The sequence below is a fragment of the Filicampus tigris genome, chromosome 9 (genome assembly GCF_054856515.1).
Source record: "Filicampus tigris isolate MCC_2025a chromosome 9, RoL_Ftig_1.0, whole genome shotgun sequence".
NCBI lineage: Eukaryota > Metazoa > Chordata > Actinopteri > Syngnathiformes > Syngnathidae > Filicampus > Filicampus tigris.
In genome coordinates this window covers 12227413-12249653 of record NC_141225.1, presented here as the reverse complement: position 1 = coordinate 12249653, position 22241 = coordinate 12227413, and the positions used below count along the sequence as shown (strand labels likewise).

Genomic DNA, 22241 nt, shown 5'->3' with positions numbered 1-22241 from the left:
GTAATATCTATCTTAATATAATTACAAATAAAATCAAATACTCTCCTGGAGTGTGCGTTTCTGATTGCCAAACAAACGAGTGTAGTCTTTTGTTCATAGAGTAACCTACAGTGGCAATCTATGATTGTCCACTAGAGGCCGCTGTTCGTCAACTTCCCATACTTTATTTGAACTAGCCTTCGTCCTCTTGTCAGAAAAAAATACTCAAGCACAATAGCCTCCCTGAAAAATCTACTCAAGTACAGTAATGAAGTGAATTTAGTAAACAGCAATGAAATGAAATTTCTTACCTCCAACCAGTGGTAATACAAAATAAAGTAAAAATAATAATTACAAAAAAAAAAAATTAAATATAATTAAAATGAACTACTTTGTAGTAAAAATAAGGCATTGCTTTAAATTTGTGGTTTAACAGAAATGTGACCTGGACTAAAATGAACGTACTGTTGGACAACCTTTGGAGGGAAACTACAACCAAATCATTTGCATAACTCTTAATACCTGTTCACCTGTTACCTCTTACAGGTATTTCTCCACTCCCTAACTCCTCTCCCGCCCCTTTTTCAATGTCTCTGCTCATACGTCAGATGATAACAAGATTAGGGCTCCTCAGAATAGTGCAACTGTTCTTACCTGGCACAAAATACAGAAACATGTCCTTTTTGTGTAAATTACCCTGAGGGAAAGTGTAACTCTGCTCTGTCTTAACCCCCGCCCCTTTAAGTGGAAGCCAACCCAAACATATATATTTTTAACGAATATGTTCTATGCAGGCCCACTAGTTGAAACAAGGCAATATGATTCATATTAAACATAGGTTAAGTAGCAAAATCCACCCATTTTTAGCCATCTCCAGGGGCGGCCATTTTGTCACTTCTGTTGACTGAAAATGACATCATAGACCCTCAGGGCTCAGATAATGGCCAATCATGGTTCACCTGTGCACCAAACACAACATTTTTAAGTTATATCATGGTACTTGTAGTTTTTCTACTCTTTTTTTAGGAACGTTTTTCAAAATATTTAGAACTGTAATCGTCCACCAATAAGCCACTTTCTAATTTCCCTCAAGGGACGTACAGTACAAAGTATCCATCCATCCATCCATTTTGACATTTATGTGTGTTCCGCGCCATTATTGTTGGACTAGTTTATTCACATTCAGTGAGAGTGTTAATGTGATTGGGAATGTTTGTCCAGGGTGTAGTCTGCCTTTTGCCCAGAATCAGGTGGGATAGGCTCCCGCTCCCTGTGACCCTGTACAAGATAAGCGGCCCCGAGAACATAATCAAGCCTCCTCCATGTCAAACAGTACAGTGCACTGTTCTTGGCACACAAATAGTTGAATGAGTCACATCTTATCACCAGTGCATATACGTCACACTTCTATTGAAGTGCCAAGTATTTGTGCTGTAGAAAAATCTGACCAACGTCAATCATAATACAATTTTCCACTGTAAAGTTAACTAGTGATATGTCTTTTTGAGGGCTGATACCGAAACCAATTATTAGTAGTCAAGGGGGCCGATAACCGATTTGGAGCCGATATTAATTTGCTGTAAAAGTGAAAATTTTGGCGTGAAAATTAAAAAACATAACTTTGTTGAAATGCCATTAAACATTTTTGTTTGAACATTTTTTCAAAATGTTGAAGGTTTTCTTGTAATCCTGAACATACAGAGAATGGATGGCTTTGGGTTAAAATTCTAACAAAAAGTTCAGGGAGCTTTCATTAGCATGTCTTAAGCTAAATGAAAAACTAAAAAAGTAAATAGCTCCCCAAAGTTTTATACAGGTTTTTTTCCAAAATTTTGAAATGTTGAACTTTCAATTATTTTTTAATTAATTACTAACAAAAAATAAAAGTTCAGGGAGTTCCCAGTATCAGGAACATGTCTTATAAAGTTAAAACAAAAGTTAAATAAAATAAATACATAAAAAGTACCCTGAAATTAACCCTGTTTTCAAATCTCCTAAACAGTATTTCACTGAGAGGTGAATGCTTGTGAATGCTAGTGATTTTTTTTCTATCAGGGTTTCATAAAAAGGTCGCAAAATGTGGCAAAGATGTTCAACAGACGATGAAAAACCGATTGAACGTGTTCAAGATTTCTTTATGAAAAGAAAACCGGTTTGCAACAAGTAAAAACCGTCTGCAAACATCTTTGCAATCTTTTGCAACACTTTACGAACCCTGACGTGATCCCCAAATGTGCTATGTTAGCAAGCGTTCGCTGCTCAGTGAAATACCAACTTTATCGGCCTTCAGATTTGTAAAAAGGGCCGATGCCGATATTCAGCAAAATTGCCAAATATCGGTGTGGCATAGACGATAATTGGTCTATCCCTCAAGTCAACCCATAACCTGTGTAACTTGAATGAAAATAAATGAATCGTTTGGAGACGGGCTGTAAAAATAAACGACTGAGATAATGTGGGTGTCATTGATAGTGTAGTGAACGAGCCTGCTCATTATGTCTTTGTTTCCACCTGTTCACATCAACCTGCTCCCCTTGCTTATCAGACAATCAGCTCTCTCCATCCACTTGTCTGTCTTGTTGTCTCATCAATCTATGTATATTGAGCTCACTAATTTCCATGCCTACTTCCTGTGACCGCGGAGGCTCTTCTGGCCTTGTCACGTGACATGTTGCCTGTTGTGGTGAGTCACTGTTTCTTCTGGGGTCTTGATCCTGCTGCTCATGTACTGTTTTGTTGAGGCTTTTTGTCAATCAATACATTTTTGAGTATATTCTGCCGTACCTTCCCATGCACCATGATGTACTTTTCATCAAGACCAGTGTGTTCAAACTAGGGCTGTCGAAGTTAAAGCGTTAACTGTGGAGATTCATTTAAATTTTATAACACATTAGAAAAAAAAATTAACTCAGTTAACTCAGTTTTATTTACTTCCCGTGGCACCTTCCCTCTGCTCACTTTGCAGCCAAACTAGAGGAGAGGCACTATCACAAAGACGGACCTTTATGTAGTCTTACTTTAAAAAGTTGCTCGATGGCTCATTGGAGGGATCCAAAATAAATGCAAAGCCAAATCCAAATACAATATTAGTGTACGTCTTTGGTTTATCATTCAACAGTTGTATTTTACAGGAAAATAATCGTATTCATGGATCCATGAAAGCTATTAGAACAGTATTTGAATCAAAATATAGCTGTTGTTTTTTTCCATATTAATTCCAAGATTTTACTCAAGTAAATATCGGCTCCAAGCTTTGTTAAAAAAAACAATAAAAACGATTCATCGTGATTAATTATGGAAAATATGCGATCAATTAGTTTTAAAAATGTAATCGTTTGACAGCACTAGTTCAAACCTAATTTATTATTAAATGAAACGCAAGACAAAAGGGCCTTTTATTTCAACCATCACAAGTAGACCCAAAGTTTCTTACAGCTATATTTGTAGGTGCCTTTTAAATTGGAAACGTTTTAATTGAATTTTTCATTTGAAAAGACTGGGATGAACGACGGACATCGGCAGCCTTCTCCGGGTTTCCTCGCACATTCAGAGAACATGCGTTTTAGTTTCCGTTTTCAGCTTTACTTAGTCCTTAGGTGCAAATGATTGGGTGAGACCTGAGATGACCAGAAACCCTAATTATTACAAGCAGGAAAGAAAATGTATGGATTTTTAGTTCCTTGTTCCTTACTTGCAGATGGATGATTCAAAGAGAAAGAAATGTTGAATAGAAAACCACAAAGCGTCGCGGTTGTAAACTTGTCCGACTGCATTTGTGTTTCAGCATAACTTGCTTTTGTCCAAATACTTGACGCTGCCAACGCATGACGTAGTTTCTTCTCTACTCTTTGTTTTTCTACTATTCTCAAATACTTTCTGCTATTCTTTGTATAAACGAGTCTGACTGCATTTATGTTTCAACTATATCGTCGCTGTCCTGTGAAAAATACACTCATATTTTTGCATGAATGGTGTTTCAATGTTACAAACATCGCATTAATGTGAAAATTAAAAAAGTTCGTAAAATTGTAAATACGTGCTTTTCACAGGACAGCGACGATATATTACTTTTTTCAAAAACCAATTGTATAATTATTTAACAAAAACTAATAAAATGACTCGGGCGGCACGGTGGAAGACTGGTTAGCACGTCCGCCTCTCAGTTCAGAGGTCGTGGGTTCGATCCCGGCTCCGGCCTCCCTGTATGGAGTTTGCATGTTCTCTCCGTGCCTGCGTGGGTTTCCTCCGGGTACTCCGGTTTCCTCCCACATTCCAAAAACATGCATGGTAAGTTGATTGGACTCTCTAAATTGCCCCTAGGTGTGATTGTGAGTGCGGATGTTTGTCTCTGTGTCCCCTGCGATTGGGTGGCAACCAATTCAGGGTGTCCCCCGCCTACTGCCCGAAGACAGCTGGCATAGGCTCCGGCACGACCGTGACCCTTGTGAGGACGAGCGGTATGGATAATAAAAATCATAAAAACATTTCATTAATGAAATAAAATATATTATTATACAATTCATTTTATACATGAGCTTTTGGGGTATATTTTAAATTTATTTCGGTGTGACTGTACGGCCATACAGAATTAAGAAGGTTGAACAGTTGTTTAGGGATTGTAGTTTACTTTATGTTGTTACACAATACTTTGTGACTTTTTTTTTCCATATTACATTCAACAAATACTCCACATATAAAAAAAAAAGCTAAAAAAGAATAAAAACTAAACTAAAACAAATGATTTTTGAAAAAAAAAAAAATGATAGAAACAACCGTAACCAAGCCGCTCTTGAAACAAAAGAAAACTGAATTTAAAATACAAAAGTCAAAACAAGACACAAACTAATTTTAATGAAAAATCCCAAACTGTTATAATCGTGGTCTCGACAAATGCTTACATTCGCTTATTCTGTGATTTGCATGAACCTGTTTTCCATGTTCTGTCAAGTGTAAGACACGCTTTAAAACTCTTTGGTTTCGTTTTCTTTTCTTTTTCCTTGCCCTGTGTTAATTTGCAAGGTCAAATAAGAGAAAGAGTCCAAATTCAAGTGCCAACTGCCAACTCTTGTTTAATTTTTTATTTGTTGAAGCGAAGTTGGCTTACTATATCAGTGTAAGAGACGAATTGTACTCTGGCCTTAACTTGAATGCTTTGAATGCTGTGGCCTTGTGCAAGTGTAATGTGAAGATGAGGCAGTCGCTGGAGTTTTGCTTCTCCACACAAGACCACACGAAACTTGAATAATTAGGAGATGTGGAGTTATGAAAAGATTCTAAGCATTATTCCCCACCTAACGAACTTCAGTTCAGTGCTCTTCTTGGTTGAGTTGTGTTGTCATGGTAATTTTGGAAATGCTTTTTTGTTTATTGTATTGCCAATAAATTGTATTTCTTCAAAAAGAAGGGGAAAAAAAAAGGACATTTTAATCTCTTCTATTCCAATCGATTCGTATTAAAGATCAACAACAGTTCACAAGAACTACATTAGTTCCTAGAAGGATTAGTTCCTTTGTTGCAACAATCACTTCGGTGAATCTAAGAACAGTCAGGAAGTCTCCATTGTGCTACTACTGCTAAATTAAGTAGCAGCAATGGGGGAGGCAGTAAAGTCAGGGATACATTACTTAATTTCTTAATTTTCTTATTTATTGTTTTTTTTTACTAGGTTTAGGTTAAGGTAGTGTTAGTTCTATTGCCTTATGAATATTTGTAAGGGAAAATAAACTGCTTGAATTAAGAGGAAATTCTGTCTCACCAAAACTGCTAAAAGGGAAGAAAAAAAAAACTGCCAGACAAGGATTTTTTGTTTTTTGCCTTGATCTGAGATATGTCATCTTGGTTGGAGCTCACTTTTTGCAGTGTTGTATGCATGTGGACTTTCATGTGTTAAAGTGCCTGGTGCGTATGTTGTCCATTGTCTTCTGCCCATTGTGTGACTGATGGCAGGTTACGTTGTTTGCTGTATTTGGCTGAGTGGCACGCAAGGTGTGTACACCTGTTGCTTTCCACAACAGGTCATGACAAAGATGGGCGTGTACGTACTGATAAGGGAGGTGTACCTACGTTCAGGCACTCCCTTGACTTGCTTGTCTTCTTGCACTTCCTTCATTCACAACATGGAATTCTGTCGACTCGCCTTCCTGCTCCTCGCCTTCCTGGTCCCAGGTGAGTTTGACTTCATTTTCACTTTTATTTTGTATATACACAGAGTGTGTGTACAGTGTCAAGGGCAGGGTGGTCGTTAGATACGAAAGGTGACGCAGCAAGGTTCAATTTGACTCTATGACAACTTGGATTTGAGACACAAAGTTGTGATGTTCGAAAACAAAACCAAAAATATAAACTGAATTCAATTCAAAAACATTTTAAAGTTGGTCAGGAGACAACACAAGTGCAGTGCAACTATAAAACCTTAAATAAGAAGATAATATGAAAAAGTGAAATTCTAAACGTTGAGGATACATCTTAGAGATAGTTGATCAATATTATTAGCATGATGATTCTTTACATTTTAGATTATGTTCCATCCATCCATTACCTGGACAGCTTATCGTCATCATTCCTTACATTTGACTTGATAATCATTATTTAATTATTCTTATTTTTTTTCTTATTCCCGTTTGTTAATCACATTCTACGTATTAATAATAGTAGTAATTATTAATGTGTACGTGACAATCATTCTTTACATCAGCGATGGGCAACTTAATGATGGAGGGTCCACAATTTTTCATCAGTGCTACGAAGGGACCACATAGAACCACATACTTCCTCACCAGATGTATGACAAAATTACCTTTTGAATATGGACAAAATATGTGCGTGCATGTTTGTTTCTTATTGAAATAATGTACATTGTAGGATCTTAATATTTTAGTTCAGTACATTACTCAATGCAGTTCTGACCTTCAACAACGTGTTTGATGTCGAACAATCAAAAAGTAACCACATTCCGTGATTTTTCTTCCCCAGTGCAAAGGGCTCTGGTAAAAATTACCATTCAAGGGTGGCACAAAACTGCCGAACAGCAAACCAACATTAAGTAAAGGAACTCAAAAATGTTGTGCATTTTTTCCACGGAAATCAACTCACTCAAAACTTTTATATTATTGTATGTCATTCCATTCCAAGTCTGCCATCTAATGGTGACGCTGCAACTTAAAACTATACAGGGGAACTCCGCCGTTCGCAAGGGGCAGGCACTGTGCCAGCTCGCGAAAATCGTGTTAATGACGTCATTTTTCATGAAAAATGGTGTTCTGCCCCCCAAAAATAAACCCAAAACAAAACAAACACAAATAGATAATCAAATAAATATTGAAGAAAAAAATCTGCGAAAAAATGAATCTTCCGCTGCCGAGCTGCAAGTATGTTGAGGGCCACTGTAGTAAAGGAAGCATAATCACACCATCCCACCCCACCTCATCCCTGCCTTGCATGACATAAGGGTGTTTTTTCTATCTATACTGTATATTCATCCATCCATTATCCGATCCGTGTGGGTGCGTGCGTGTGTGTGTTTGGTCTTCTCGTGAAAATGTGTTACAGAAATCTTGAAAATAAACCAACAATAATTATAAAGTAATGAAGGAGTCATTGCAGATAAACCAGTTTGCATTGTGTCTGAGTCACTTCCTGTTACTTTATGTTCTTTCATCTGCAGAATTTTTCTACTACTTTTTTCAATCATGGCTGATATTTGTGTTATGTGTCCAACAAGCCTCGCCCGCATTCTTGAATATTTTACATTTTTCTCTTCTGCAGATGCCGTTGGGCAGATAACAGGTGAGCTTTGTTTTCCTTTCTATTGTAGTTTACATAATGAAGAGAAATGCTTAATCACCACTTCAGTGGGTGTGGGTTTGTTTAAGGTGAACCACACACAAATGTCTGTTTACATGTCCACATGAAGTCAGAGAATACTAACTTCAACGCTAACGCAAATCCTGGTTTGACATTCTCAATTCTATTTGATTTTTATTGCTGCAATTCAGAACAGAAGTTACCTCAAGGAATTATGGAGCAGGTCTTGAACCACACGCCTCATGCAGACCTCACACAGCCCGGGGCTCAGTGTGGGCCGGCCTTCTGCCTCAATCGGTTGGGTTGAGGGAGGGTCCAGTTGGGATTAAGCAAGTACTGTGTTCATTGAATTAGCAATTTTAAGGCTACTGTGATTAACAATCTACTACTTAATGTTGGGCAAAGTACTCGTTAGTAGTTGCGATTACGAGTTACTTTCCTCAAAAAGTAAGCGTGACTGGATTACGCCAAAATAAATGTAATTAGTTGCTACAGAAAGTAATAATTGCATTACTTTTTCTTGAAAAACCTTCAAATATGTATATAGAATATAAAGAGTATATAAAAATCCAAACTCTATATGTACTATATATAGAGAGTTTGGATTTTTGTGCGGGTTTCACGGGCCAGTTTCAAAGAGTTGAGTAGCATTTCATCACTGTCCTGTGAAAAATACGCGTCTCCAATTTTGGAAACTTTTCGAATTATCACATGAATGCAATGTCTGTAATGGGGGAAACACCATTCATGTAAAAATAAGAAATATGAAAAAAAAAATGGAGATAAGTGTTTTTCACAGGACACCGACGATTTACAGGTGCTTTATTTAACATTTGTTGGACTTCTGACCACAACTGGCAGACATACTGTAGGTCCTATTCAAGTAATTTCTTAACTAGCAAACGCGTTTACATTGCTTTCAACTCTTTATAGTGTAACATAAAACAAATCTTTCACACAGCTTCCAAACAATTGGTCCAATGCATTTTTTTTTCCAACAAAATATTTAGCACTAAAGATAAAACCTTTGAAACTCTTTGTACTGTAAATTCAATAAATCACGCTTTGGTTTGGCATTGACAGCCGTTTTATGGGATTAAAGTTACCAACAATGGATGTGGACAAACACAAAAAGCCAGTTAGTAACTTGGCAGATCCCGCACTCTTGTGTAGCTGTTTGCTGCACTTTGAGGTTTGTGACAACACCCATCTACTTGAACCCTGGCACTGATGATATGAAAGTGTACTCTTAACATGAGCAAATGATTATTACTTATGTCTGTCACCCCGCCCCACTTACAAAAGAAGTACAATCAGAAAAATCACTTTCTATTTGCAGCTTCTGTCCTGTGCCTGGCTGCGTGAGTCAGGTTCGGAAGCTGTTTATCACTGGTAATCAGTGCATAATGACACGTCTCGTTTCATTATCTGTAACAGTAATGATCTTCTAACATTTGAAATATTCACTAATTAGATTACCCATTACTACATTGTTCCTTTAAAAGTTATTATTCCCAACACTGGTACTACTAAATGAATGTAATAATAGTAGCTGATTTAAAGGTGTTGCCGTTTCTTAACTGTACTTTTGGGAGCACTACTGATGAAAGCGGCAATTACATAACGGATGTAGGAGTAGAGAGAGGTTAGTGACATATACATAACTACACTAAAAGCTAGCCTGGAAATCCAGACTCATCACTGTACCAGCGATTGAGTATGGTTAGTCCCATCAAGCGCATTTCCCAGGAAGGGCAAACCTGTGCAAACAGACAGCGAAATGAACCAATCAGCGAACAGCAGACGTGACGTCCAAAACAAAAAAAAAAAAATCTTCTTTTGAAATAAATGCTTTCAGTGCCGTCAGCTGCTGTTTTTTTTTCGCGGGTTGATTAAAAAGGATTTAATGGTGATTGACATTAACAAACTAACATGTGTATTAATGCATAATTCACAGATTAGTGTTGAACGGCAATGCGAACTGAAACTTCCATGTGTACGCAAACAAGCGTCGTCGTGTCTGCATCGAGTTTACAAAGGTTAATCTTATGACCCACTGCACATGAAACAGAAAAAAAACTGATATAATGTGATCAGAGCAAGTCCTTGTTTGTTTAGATGGTGAAAAGTGGTCACGTTGGAGTTTTCATATGCATCGTGCTCGTTTTCTTTCACACAACTCCTTCCCCCCCGGTTTACAATCACTGACGGTATCAGAAAGAATGATTTCTTGTGTCTAGTTGAGCGACTGTAGCAACTGTTTTCTGCACAGGTGTTCAACATTGCTATGACTAGTAAACATAAAACGGACTTACCGACCTTTTTGCCTCTGCTGTCTCACTCACTGGACTGTGTGCCCTCGACCGCTTGCCCTGAAACATGGACACTTTCTACACGGTGCACAAACGTGACGTCAGAGTACATGTGTCTTTCTAATGTACGTTGAAAATGAACTGTGAATGGTTAATATTATTCTACCAATGCCTTCAGCTGAATTGTGCACCGTTAAAATCCTGGTGACTCACGCGTAAGAATACATTAAAGAAATAATGCGTGCAACTAGCGTAAAAAAATTATCGATGTATTTTATCGAACGAACCAATAAAAAGGAGCCCACGCTTGACACGTAGCTTACTTGGCCGTCGTAGAATTAAAAAAAAAAAAAGTTAATAATGTTTGTATCGTATTTTCCAGCAAACACATTGAACTTCCGATTCAATTTACTGAAGTTGAAAATACAGTAAATTACATAGTAGATTGTGGGGTAAGTGGGAAGGAGCATCACCTATTTTTTCTGGCGCCGTATTATCAAATTACAGACAGTGTGGGACTGGATTAAATGGTTATGTGTTGCATTGACATTCTGCTAGTTTATTGGTAAAAACTGTTTTTGAAGCTGATGCATTTTACGGCCAAAATGGACTCTCACTTGCATGAGTGTGTTGCCATGTGACAATTGGACGACGTGGCCGCGACAGCTATTTTTCACCACTCCATTCACACATTCGCACAAATCTCAAAGTTTCTTGTTATCTCTACAGTATGTCTGCAATACTGTAAGCAGTGAAATCTGATGATTGATTGTAAAGGGGTAAAGTGGGTCAGCATTTGACCATCCAGTTGGACCACGTTTTCTGAGAACCACATAGGTCCGTACATAGCAGTCAATCAATCAAATGTTAACCGTAGAGCATTTTTCATACATCGCCATGCAACTCAAAGTGCTCCAGATTGTTAAAAATCAACCCCCCCACCCCCTGTTCGCTATGAGGATGCTAATGCAAAATCCCAAATGCTGTATGTACTTTATGTATGTGCGTCTGTGTATGTGGCAGAATGCGGCATAGTGGAAATCAACTCCAGGATCGTGGGCGGTGAGCCGGCACCCGAGGGGGCGTGGCCCTGGCAGGGGAGCTTGAACAGGAATAACTTCCACACATGTGGCGTGTCTCTGATCAACAATCAATGGGTGCTCTGTGCTGCTCACTGCTTCCCAAAGTGAGGCTCTCACCACTTGATAGAAGTTCAGTGAACCCCCTTTCATCGTAGGGGATACGTTACAAACCCACCAGAGTGAAAATCCGCAAGACACAGTGAAGACCATGTTACTTAAAAAAAAAAGTTGTATCCTTCCCACACGATATAAACACATTTAACTACATTAAAACATACTTTTTAAAGTTCGAGCTAATGTTCACCAATTTGTTTTGCTCTGAGTGCTGTATTTTGGCATTGGCTACGCACAAAAAGTGGCAGTTTGGCAGAATTAGTGATACATTTTTCAAAAATGAGACTTTAAGCCTTTTATTGCCTCTCCCGGTTGAATTTTACGGTCAAATTAAACATAAAACAATGAGAATTACACAAGGTGTTTTTAAAACAAACACATAGATTAGCCTTTAAGTCAGATGCCTTAACGCTAATGCTAACACATAGGCCTCCATATTGGTAAACAGCACAGGTGCGCTCAAGCGGAAAAACTGGGGCATCTCGATTTTCATGCTCGATTTTCAAGCCTCGTTTAAGCCCCAACCCCACTGTGCGGTAAACAATTGTATTTGCGAAGGCTGCGAATGTTGTGTTTTTGTCAGGGTTTGTTCATGTTTGCAGGTGTTCGCCAAACAGTTGGCAGGTGTTCGCCTGTAATTTTGAATGTTCAAAATTTTGAACATGTTCAAAATTCCCCTGCAATAAGAAAAAAACCCATTGGCGAACATTTGCGACCTTGAACGAACCCTGACGTGAGCACTCATTTTGCATTTTACCGTCAACAACAGTCGCAGTTGTTCGCCCCTCGGTGGGGTAGGCGTGTTTGAGAATTTGGCACATGGCTTTGTGCCATGCTTAGGCACTCCGGCGTACACCGGGTGTTCCCTTTGACACGCCTCCAGTGCACCTGACAATTTGAGAGCCGGCCGAGAGTAAACTAAACTCTACGCCTGTGGATACCAGGCCTAAGTATTGGTGCAGGATTTGGATTCAAACTGCGCTAGGATGAGTGCATTTGCAAAAATATCAAAACATGTAGCCTGCTGCTACGCACAGTTCGACTTCGCTATGAGCCAGTCTTGCGCTGGGCACAAATACCGAGCCCATAACGAGAAACACCAAAACAAACGTGAACGCATAGCATCTATGTGATGGTGGTGTTGAAGATAGACTCCATCTCCATGTATATATCCGTGTTTCTGTTTTAAACTGCCCCAGGTGGCCAATGCACACACACTAGAAGGAGCAACATAATGACCATGGAAATGAGGCAAAAAAATCTCTGTCGATTGGTGCGATGATGTCACTGAGTTGTGTGTTTGCTAACAGCACGATCACCTCCAACCTGCTGATCCGTCTGGGCCTCCGGACTCTGGAGGGCAGCAATGAGAACGAGCAGGTGCGTCAGGTGGCGCAGATCATCGTCCACGAAGACTACGACCCTAATACCAACGACAACGACATTGCCCTGTTGCGGCTCTCCTCGCCCGTCGAGTTCAACACCTTCATCCATCCCGTTTGTCTAGCCGCTGGGGGCAGCAACGTCCCAGCTGGAACCGAAAGCTGGATCACTGGATGGGGCACAATCGACAGTGGCGGTACATTTATCTATTTGGCTAGCTAGCTAGCACATTACCCACTACTATTATACCAGGGGTCGGCAGGGCCGCCTTTACCTCCTCATAGGCCCCAGGGGTGAACCATCAAATATATACCCTCCTCTCCAACCCTAACTGACAGTGCTGGGCATTCCGTCCCGGGGGCGGAACGGTCCGTCCCGGATGGATGCCCCTTTTTGGGACGCAGGACGGGGAAGACAAGTTTGAAAAAAAGGGATGGAGTAAGCAAGGGCAGAGGTGGATTTTAGTCTGGCCCACTAATCATCCCTCATGCGTGTGACGTGGTCGTGAGGCAGCCAAAGTTCATCTCAACCGAAATGGGCAAACGACCAAAATTGCCTCCGACCACTTCAACCGCGCCACTAGTTACCCAACTGCACGTACTTACTTACATTGGGAACGCCCAGGCAGGAACGCTGTGCAATGCACACACTCGTTAAATAAAGCAGTTACATTACAACTCTCAACTCGCACACTTTGTCTCCTTACATACATACGTGTGGTGGCAAGCGGTTCGTCAAACCGTTAACCCAGAAGTGGGTGCCTATAAGGTAAACAGATTTGGATAGTAAATCAGCTAATTAGCTTTAAATAAACCTCTGCTGTTAGCCTCTATCCCGCTAACCTCTCTCCCGCGGTGTCATGCACGGACGCTTTTTTTTTTTTGGGTGGGTGTGAGCGGACGTAAGGACGGAACCACTTTAAAAGGACGAGGACGTACAGGGTCGGAGGGTGATCATTTTTATGGACCAAATAGTAATCGCCGAGAGGTCGGACCGTCTATCGGCCTACTGGCTTCTGTTAGCGATTTTGACTACCAACTTCAAGAAATTAGGATTTTTTTTTTTTTAAACGATTATGTTCAAGATTTCTCAAAATCATAATAATTTAACAAGGTAGGCAACAGATGAATGTTAGTATGCAACACATTATTACTATAAAAGACTGCAAGTGTTTACGTTTTCAAATAATAATTTCTCCAATTTTTCTAGGAAAACACATTGTTACAGTATATCACTGGTGAGCTAGTTTGAGAACAGGCCCACGGAGTAGTCATGTGGTCTTTGGGGGCTATTTGGTGCCCTCTTGCACCATAGTATTGACCTCTTCTTTATACAATTCTGTGTTTCTATGTATCTTCCAAATGAGTGTATTTTAAAAATTACTGCTGTCTTGCCGTTTCAGTACCGCTTCCGTCGCCGCAGGCGCTACAGGAAGTGACTGTTCCTGTGGTATCCAACAGCGACTGCAATGACGTATACGGCATCATCACCAACAACATGATCTGCGCTGGAACCGAAGCAGGGGGGCGGGACTCGTGCCAGGTGACCCAGCTTCTGCCACCATGTATTGAATATTTGAGCATCGTCCGACTTATTATTGGATGTTTTCTTCACTGCCTCTTGTGCTTGTAATTACCTTTAATAACAGTTTAAACTGTACATTTGCCACAAACTATGATCCCAAAGCTCATCAACATAGTTTCAAACATTACCCTTGAAAGTAAATTTCGACTTAATTTTGAAAAAATGCATGCAAAGTGTATGTGCCGTGAACTGCACATGGAGCGAAGACTCTTTGTAATTTCTACTATCAACCCAGGCTAAACTTTTTCTCGCTGCGATGTATCACTTCAACATACTTCTTTGACACCAATGACTACTTTTCTATCGGCTATGGCTTACATCTTGTGGCCATATAGATCTTTACAGGAAGGTCACAAAATGGTAGTTTGTCAAAGTTGGCAGTCGGAAACGCTAACGGAAGAACCTTAGGAAAAATCATGGGCAGACCAGCGTATAGACGAATAAAATTATTCTGGCCGGACAAAAAGGCAGGTACCCCGGCTGTAGGCGGTAGACGATAAACGGACCGCAAATTTTTAGTAAAATGCCCAGCTCTGCTGACAACAAATTAGGCCTTACACAAATTGAGCACCATAGCCGAAAGCGACTGAACCAAACAATCGCGGAAAAAAACAAACAAACCAACAGTTGCCGACGCTTTGAGAGATAACAAGCGATTGAGTACTACACATCAACTGTTGTACTGCAATGGAAAATCAGTGACCGTGCACTGTATCTGGTTTTAGGCCACACTTACAAGCGTTACTGTAAAACACACAGCCATCAGTTGACTGGGTCTCACTTAAGCTTAGAACCCGTGAACTTGTTATTTTCTTTGTTGTGAAAACTCGTGCATTTTTGTTGTCTGTTACATTTGCAGCATTGCAACACAGGTGATTCAAATTTTGGTAACATTCAGACACTCATTAAAAAAACTTGTGGAAGTGAGCCACATCGCTCGGTGCGGGCTGGGCCTTAAACTTGCTCGTTACTTTTTTTGAACAGTTTCTCGAGCAGTCAGAAAAGCTGTTAAATATAGCGATCAAATTGCAAAATTGGCCAGACAAACTATGCTTCTTTTATGCTCCTCTCTGTTTGCAACTCTGTTTTGAGTGGAAGTAGTGCACATCAGTTGGCATCAATGGATACCGTACATACTCAGTTTAATTAAGTTGCATTTGGTAAAGTTCCTTTCTGATCACAACAATTAACATGACTTTCAGTGGTGCATATTTTAGTTATGTTTAATTGGTATTAGGACTATGAGAGGGTTCCTTGGAAAAAAAGCTCTGATGTACTCTTTTAGTTATTCAGATTACTGACATTGCAAAAATGTTTGACAATCGTGTCAATGTTCGCAGGGGGATTCAGGCGGTCCGATGGTGAGTAAGAACGATACCAGGTGGGTCCAACTCGGCGTGGTGAGCTTTGGACGAGGATGCGCATTGCCCGAAATCCCGGGAGTCTACGCCCGAGTGTCCCAGTACCAGACGTGGATCACGACGCGCGTAACTGGTGAAGCGCCAGGCTTCGTCAACTTTGTGGCTGGCACACCCACCACTGGTGTGGCTACGTCGGTATTCCTCTCGGCTCCCCTGCTGCTCACTCTTCTGCCGGCAATCCTCTCCTCCCTGGTGCTCATGTGATGAGGACTACCAACATCAAGTGAAAGGATTCGAACCAAACGAAAGTGTGGTGGCTCCAAGTTACATAACAGAAAGCTAGCTATTACAAACTCATTTGAATGAATTTGATCGTCTAATGAAGAATTAATTTACTCTTTTTTTAATCTCTTAGGTTTCTCTCCATTATTTTTGGTGAACTGATCCCAAATGAACAGTAAAATAAACACTTTGCTTTTTGTCGAACATACTGATTTTCCGTGCCAAATGGTTTGAAATGTACAAAGTCACAAAGCTCAGCATGGCAAAGTGACTTTTCTTTGCCACACGTTCACCTCATGTAAAGTTTTGCACTGCAACTTTACAACATTTACATGTGAAGTTGTCAATTTGAATTGAAGCACTGTTGTGAATGCTGCCATCTGGGGTCTGTAAGAAGCTATTCTCTTGCACTGTGTGACATTTGAATGTAGGAAGCTTTTTTTTTAATGGTTATTCCGCAATGTCAGATATTTGTATTACTTGCATTTGGGTTGTTTCTCTTTAAGTAAATGTTCATCACAACATTAGTTTTTGTTGTTGTTGTTTACGGTGTCTGAATAGTGAGAACAAAAATGACTTCAAATCGCCACAACACAAATTAGTGGAGGACAGATCGATCCAAATATCGATAATATCAATGTTGGTATAGTGTCATGATGAGATACTTAAGTTTTAACTTCTCTCAAGTATACGATTTCGACAAATATTGGTGAATATTTCTTTGGATTCATGTCTTTGGGTTTTTTTTTTTTTTTTTATAGTTGTTGTCACAATTGTTTCTCCAACCTTCCAGCTGAATTTGGGTCAGTGGCAGAGTTAGCAGCATGTTGAATTGTACGTTAAAAACAGAACAGAAATGCACTGTGGGGTAGAGATTATCTTCAATTTAGTTATTTTCTAGCAAAATAATGATTTGTTTAATACAATGTTTTGATTTGTTCTTGACTAAAAATTTTGGGCGTTGAAAAAAAAATCACTGATTAAAACGTATGAGAAAACAGTGTATTGATACTCTTCTATAAGGTTTAAATGGATTTTCGCTTTATAGCTTTACCAGTCTGTCTTGGGTGCTAGCTAATTAATAGGCTAATGAAAAAAAAAATCACACTATTTTATTGTGTGTGTATACAGGTGTCAGGGTATGTCAGGTCCACGTAAAAAACACATTTTGCTAAAATATTGCTGCTGAATGTATGCTAAGATTGTACTGCTGTTTGTTTTTTTTTCATTACTGTTTTCTATTAAAATCAGTAATAAAAAGGAAATGAACAAAAAAATGCCAAGGTTTTAGTAGATTTGAGATGAATTTGAAAACTTTCACAACGACTATGTAAATATCTCAATTTACAAGTAAAATAGATTAAGACATAAAGCATATTTGAGCAGTGTCCACTGATAGTGTAGTGGTACACACGCCTGAGTTGTGTGCGGGCAGCGTGGGATCGATTCCCGCTCAGTGACAGTGTCTATGTGTGCCCTGCGACTGGCTGGCGACCAGTTCGGGGTGTAGTCTGCCTTCGCCCATTGACGGCTGGGATAGGCTCCAGCAACTCCCCGCGACCCTGTATAGGATAAGCGGTTTGGAAGATGACATGACATGGCATATTTGAGCATTTTAGGAAGTTTTACTTGAATTAAGTGTATTAAATGGTATATTCACTTTTTGAGCCTGCTTGAATTCAGCAACCTTGCAGTTAAAGTTTTCAAATGCACGGTCAAAATCAATGAATATTTGTTATTTTTCATCTATATATAATATGCTGTGAATACTGTATATGGTGATACTGGTTACTGGACTAGTATTTACTTGGTATGGACCAGTGCCTAATTACAGTACACCACTTTCTGTAATTGCTCCATATTTGGCGGCTGCTATGGCTAGTCTATCCAAGCACATAAGGTTTTTTTGAACCATTCGTGTATATTTTGTTTTTTAATCTATTAGCATTAATGGGTTTATAGTGATATCTATTGGTAATGTTTGTTCACGATACCTGATATCTGCGTCTGAGAAGCGCTATTAGATATACTACATTTACTTAAAATAAAATAGATAATAAAATACATTTACTTTTGGGGTATTAAACCTTTGTGTCCTTTTTGATTCACAATTAGGCCTACTATGCTACATTTTTTTAAAATCTTGGTCACGATAGTGGGACTTGAAGTGTTAAAAAATGGGTGACACTACTATGGAAATTAAAAAAAATTTATTTTTATTTTATGATTGCTTTTTACTGCATCTACAGCATTGTGTATGCAACAATGTTTGTTTTGTTAAATTGAACAACTGTAAATAAGTATATTAAAACATTAAATCTTTGTGTCCTTTTTGATTCCCAATTTGGCCTACTATGCTACATTTTTTTTAATCTTGGTCACGATAGTGGGACTTGAAGTGTTAAAAAATGGGGGGCACTACTATGGAAATTAAATTATTTTTTTTAATTTTATGATTGCTTTTTACTGCATCTACAGCATTTTGTATGCAACAATGGTTGTTTTGTTAAATTGAACAGTTGTAAATAAGTATATTAAAACATACTAATCCTATGGCCTCACCTATGAATAACCTGGCTGGTCGATCTGTCCGTTTAAGGACAATCAAATGTGGCCCTTGAGCACTTCAGCTTCCGCATCACAGCCTTCTGGAAGGCAAATTCTTGGATTGTGCTCTCGCATTTGAGCTCTCTTGGCCACCGTAGCGCGAGGCAAGAAGCAGACAGGTCGCATCTGGGATGGGAGCAGCCTTGACTTGGACTCAGGCGAGAACATTTCAGCTGCTTGGTGGACGCGAGCAACACGCGCGGTTCTGACTGTTTGGAAATGGACCACCGGTAACAGTCAACACACATGATCCGGAACCATTTAATCTCCCATTCATCCGGAGACATTGACTTTTTTTTTTGCCCATTGGATTTTTTTTTCCTCCCAAACATTTTTTTAAAAGCTTTCTGCTGGTTTTTGTGTGTTTAGAGAGCCTTTTTGCCGGGCGAAAGGTTTGGCGCTGCCCTGTCTTGGAGCCATGGGCTGCACGGTGAGTGCCGAAGACAAGGCGGCCGCGGAGAGGTCCAAAATGATCGACAAGAACCTCCGAGAAGACGGGGAGAAGGCGGCCAGAGAAGTCAAGCTGCTCCTTTTAGGTAAGCCACGGTTTTGTGCTCTAACAATGAGATACAATGTAGCTCGATGATCTTTCGGCAAGCAAGGAAACACTTGCTCTTGAAACACTTGCACACTCGATCTCATAACAACCCATAGATCGGTGTCACTAAATATGCCCTTGCAAAGGTAATGATGCTCAGTTTTGACTGTCAATTTGACCGTCAGTCATTCTTATTTTTGCGCCCTCATGACACTCTTCATTCATACTGACTGATGGCTCTAATAATTTAATAAAACTCTCCCATTGCTCGAGAGTCGATCACGGAGATGGGCAAAGGCTACATTTGACTTTTCAAAAGGACGGACCTGTCATTAGTAGTTGAGGAAAAAAATGAAATAAAAATAAAATGTGCATGGAAAGTACCTAAAATAGTTTCTTTCAATGAAAAAGAATCATAGTTAATTCTCAAGTCTTCATTTTTTGATTTATAATGAATTTATTAAAATTAACTAACCAATTATTCAATAATATAAATGAAAATGTGGTCAATTAAAACGTGATTTTTACATTTTGTTTTAACCATTTATATTTTTAATTGGATTTTATTTGTAGAATAAATCATTTGAACAATTATTGAACGAGTTAAAAATAAAAAAATAATGAATTCAAACAAATAAATACATTTTAATTGAACAGTTTTTGTGAAGAAATATCATCAAAATTATTTAATGGCATGAATGAATATAAATAAAGTAAAATGTTTAAATACATTTTAATGAACCAATTTTAATAAGTTCTGATTTGTTAAAATGTATTATTTGTAATTATTTAAATAAATAAATTATAATGTATGTATTTTTTATTTTACTACTATATTTTAATATTATTTACAATCAATCATTTAACCATTTGTAAATCAAAATAAATGAATCTAAAAAAATAATTTAATAAATATATTTTTAGTCACCAATTTTTGGAGGAAAATGTTCATTAAAAGGAATACATGCAACAATCTTACATGACTCATTAAAGTAAATGCTCTATGGGCCTAATTAAAGAACAGCCCGGGCCATATGTTTCCCACCCCCTGCTCTATTAGGTTACCCAACATATTCAAAACAGCTCTATGTACAGTTTAGTAGCACATCTCTGCAAAATACAATCGCATCATCATCACACTAATACTGCAGTCAAAACTGGCTTGTATCTTAACATGTTCTCTTGTTCTCAATTACCCTTGACCTAGCTTTGAAACACACCTGCCTGTTAATTTTGGGCTCTGGAAAAGGTCAAACTATGAGTAAAAAAAATATCCCTGTGCTCTAGATGAGTGCAGATTGCATTCACCTCACTCCTCGTTTATCTTATCTTGTACAGCTCCTCGTGTGCAAAAGGGTGTCTGTGTGTTGCTGAGTGGGAGGATGCTTGTGTGGTGCAGGACGTGTGTCATCTTGCTGTGACAAGCTGTTAACGCAAGCCAGGATGGAGAGCTGCAGGATGGCTAGTCCGCTGACAAGTCAATAAGAGAGGCCAGTGTGTGTGTGTGTGTGTGTGTGTTTGTGTGTCCTCTACCAGGTCCACACCAGCATGCTTTTGCTCCAACCTGTGTGTGAAATCTTGAAGAAGCACCATGAACATGTTGTTGTGCTTGGTGGGCAATTTCAGCACTGAACTGAATGCTGCAGAAGCGGCCCGTAAACATTGTGTGTAAAACTGATAAAATGCTGCCAGATGTTACTTGCCAGCGTGGGGAGTCTGTTGCCCTTTTTGCTTCAGTAAAAGCAGCACTGACGCTGAATGATGGGACGAGGACTTTAAAGACGTCTTTAAGTGAATTCATTGTTTTGTTTTTTAAATATGTTTTACCAAACATGTTGTTTGAATATAATTTCTGAAAAACATGTGCAAAGCACATGTTAGCACTGAACTGGGGAGATTTAGGGCCCTATTTTCATGCCCAGGCGAGTACAAAGTGCAGTGTAATTGAGCGCATTGGTGGAGTTTTCTTTCTTTTGATATTTTCGTAGTCGGGATCAGTTAGACATGGGCGTTTGCGCCGTTGTGGGAGTTAACACAGCCGACTTGCTTCCCGGCCAGTAATCCCTCGGATGTCACTAATCCCTACGTGCATTTGTTTACGCCGCCATTCTGGCAGGATAGAAGCGATGTTGGCAGGCGAAGGATTTACAATGGAGAGCAGTGGTAAAATTAGCGTTTATCAGTCAACATTCTGTCCAAGTGAATTCACAGCTCACTTTGAGGAAAAGCATGTCATGAGAAACACGTGCAAGCTGGACAGCTTGGATATTAGTAGGGCTCGGACTTGCACCCAAAATCCACATTTGCTATTTTTATTGACATTCGCAGCCAAATCACCGAATCAATTCGGAAATTGTCATAGTCTAACAACTGAAAAATCTAATTTGATCAAAATGATAAATGTAGTAAGTGCCCTTACAGTATGTATCACTCTATAATGGCAGACTGGATGTTTTTTTGTCTTTGGTCCCTTCTACGTTGTAGCCTCATCGTAACCTAGGCGCTAAACTAGTTAAGATCGCTAAACTCAGGCCCGGCGTAAATTTGCGAACTCACTTTAGTTTGTTGCTAGGACGACGGAATAAATATTCCCGTGCGTTATTTGACGTTAACTCTGCTGTCTGTCTATTTTGCGGTTGATCTAAGGACACCCTTCGCAAGCCGTAATTGTTATGTTTGTCAGCGTGGTGTGTGAGAGGATGCGCATTAGCTCTGGCAAAGAGATGATGAGTCATTCCATAGTGGCTACTGACTAATGAGTGCGGGAAGCATCTTATTTCTTTTATATGTTTTTTTTCCCCCTTGAAAGTTTTGTCATCATAATGAGGTAGTTTAGGGCTGAATATAAAGGATGACTCCATGTTGGTGCGCATTAAGTGCAACTAACTAGCGTTACAGAGTAGTTTCAGTACTGCATATTGCTTTTTGTTTGGCTTTTTTGCAACACTTATTCAAAAATATGGATAATCACCACACACTCTCTCAAGATGCATCACAACATGAGGCCTCATCTCAGCAACCATTTTGAGGTTTCTCTTTTCTTTTGCTTTTTGCAACATGTATTCCAATTCCAGTTCTGCAAATTCTGATCAGAGCTATGGAATAGTTTTTTTTTTGTTTGTTTGTTTTTTAAGCACATCATGGTTCACATCTTCAGATAACAGGTGAGCCGTGATTGGTCGTTACCTGAGCCCTG

At 39.2% G+C, this 22241-nt stretch overlaps 2 protein-coding genes across 2 annotated transcripts in view; both read left to right on the top strand.

Moving 5' to 3' along the window:
* The first annotated feature begins 2632 nt into the window (after positions 1 to 2632).
* Positions 2633 to 16903, top strand: LOC147141961 (serine protease 33-like). The gene is made up of 7 exons (XM_086040284.1): positions 2633 to 2662; positions 5994 to 6144; positions 7744 to 7764; positions 11118 to 11280; positions 12601 to 12869; positions 14076 to 14215; positions 15598 to 16903. Exons 1-7 carry the CDS (start codon positions 2648 to 2650, stop codon positions 15880 to 15882), a joined length of 1044 nt encoding a protein of 347 aa, XP_085896410.1. The 5' UTR covers positions 2633 to 2647; the 3' UTR covers positions 15883 to 16903.
* A 1686-nt stretch (positions 16904 to 18589) lies between these two features.
* The window catches only part of LOC147141960 (guanine nucleotide-binding protein G(i) subunit alpha-2), a 47668-nt gene continuing 44016 nt past the window's right edge, over positions 18590 to 22241 (top strand). The window contains exons 1-2 of the mRNA XM_086040360.1: positions 18590 to 18737; positions 18877 to 19043. Of these exons, the coding sequence (XP_085896486.1) occupies positions 18727 to 18737; positions 18877 to 19043 (178 nt within the window). The 5' untranslated portion in view covers positions 18590 to 18726. The remainder of the gene's footprint in view (positions 18738 to 18876; positions 19044 to 22241) is intronic.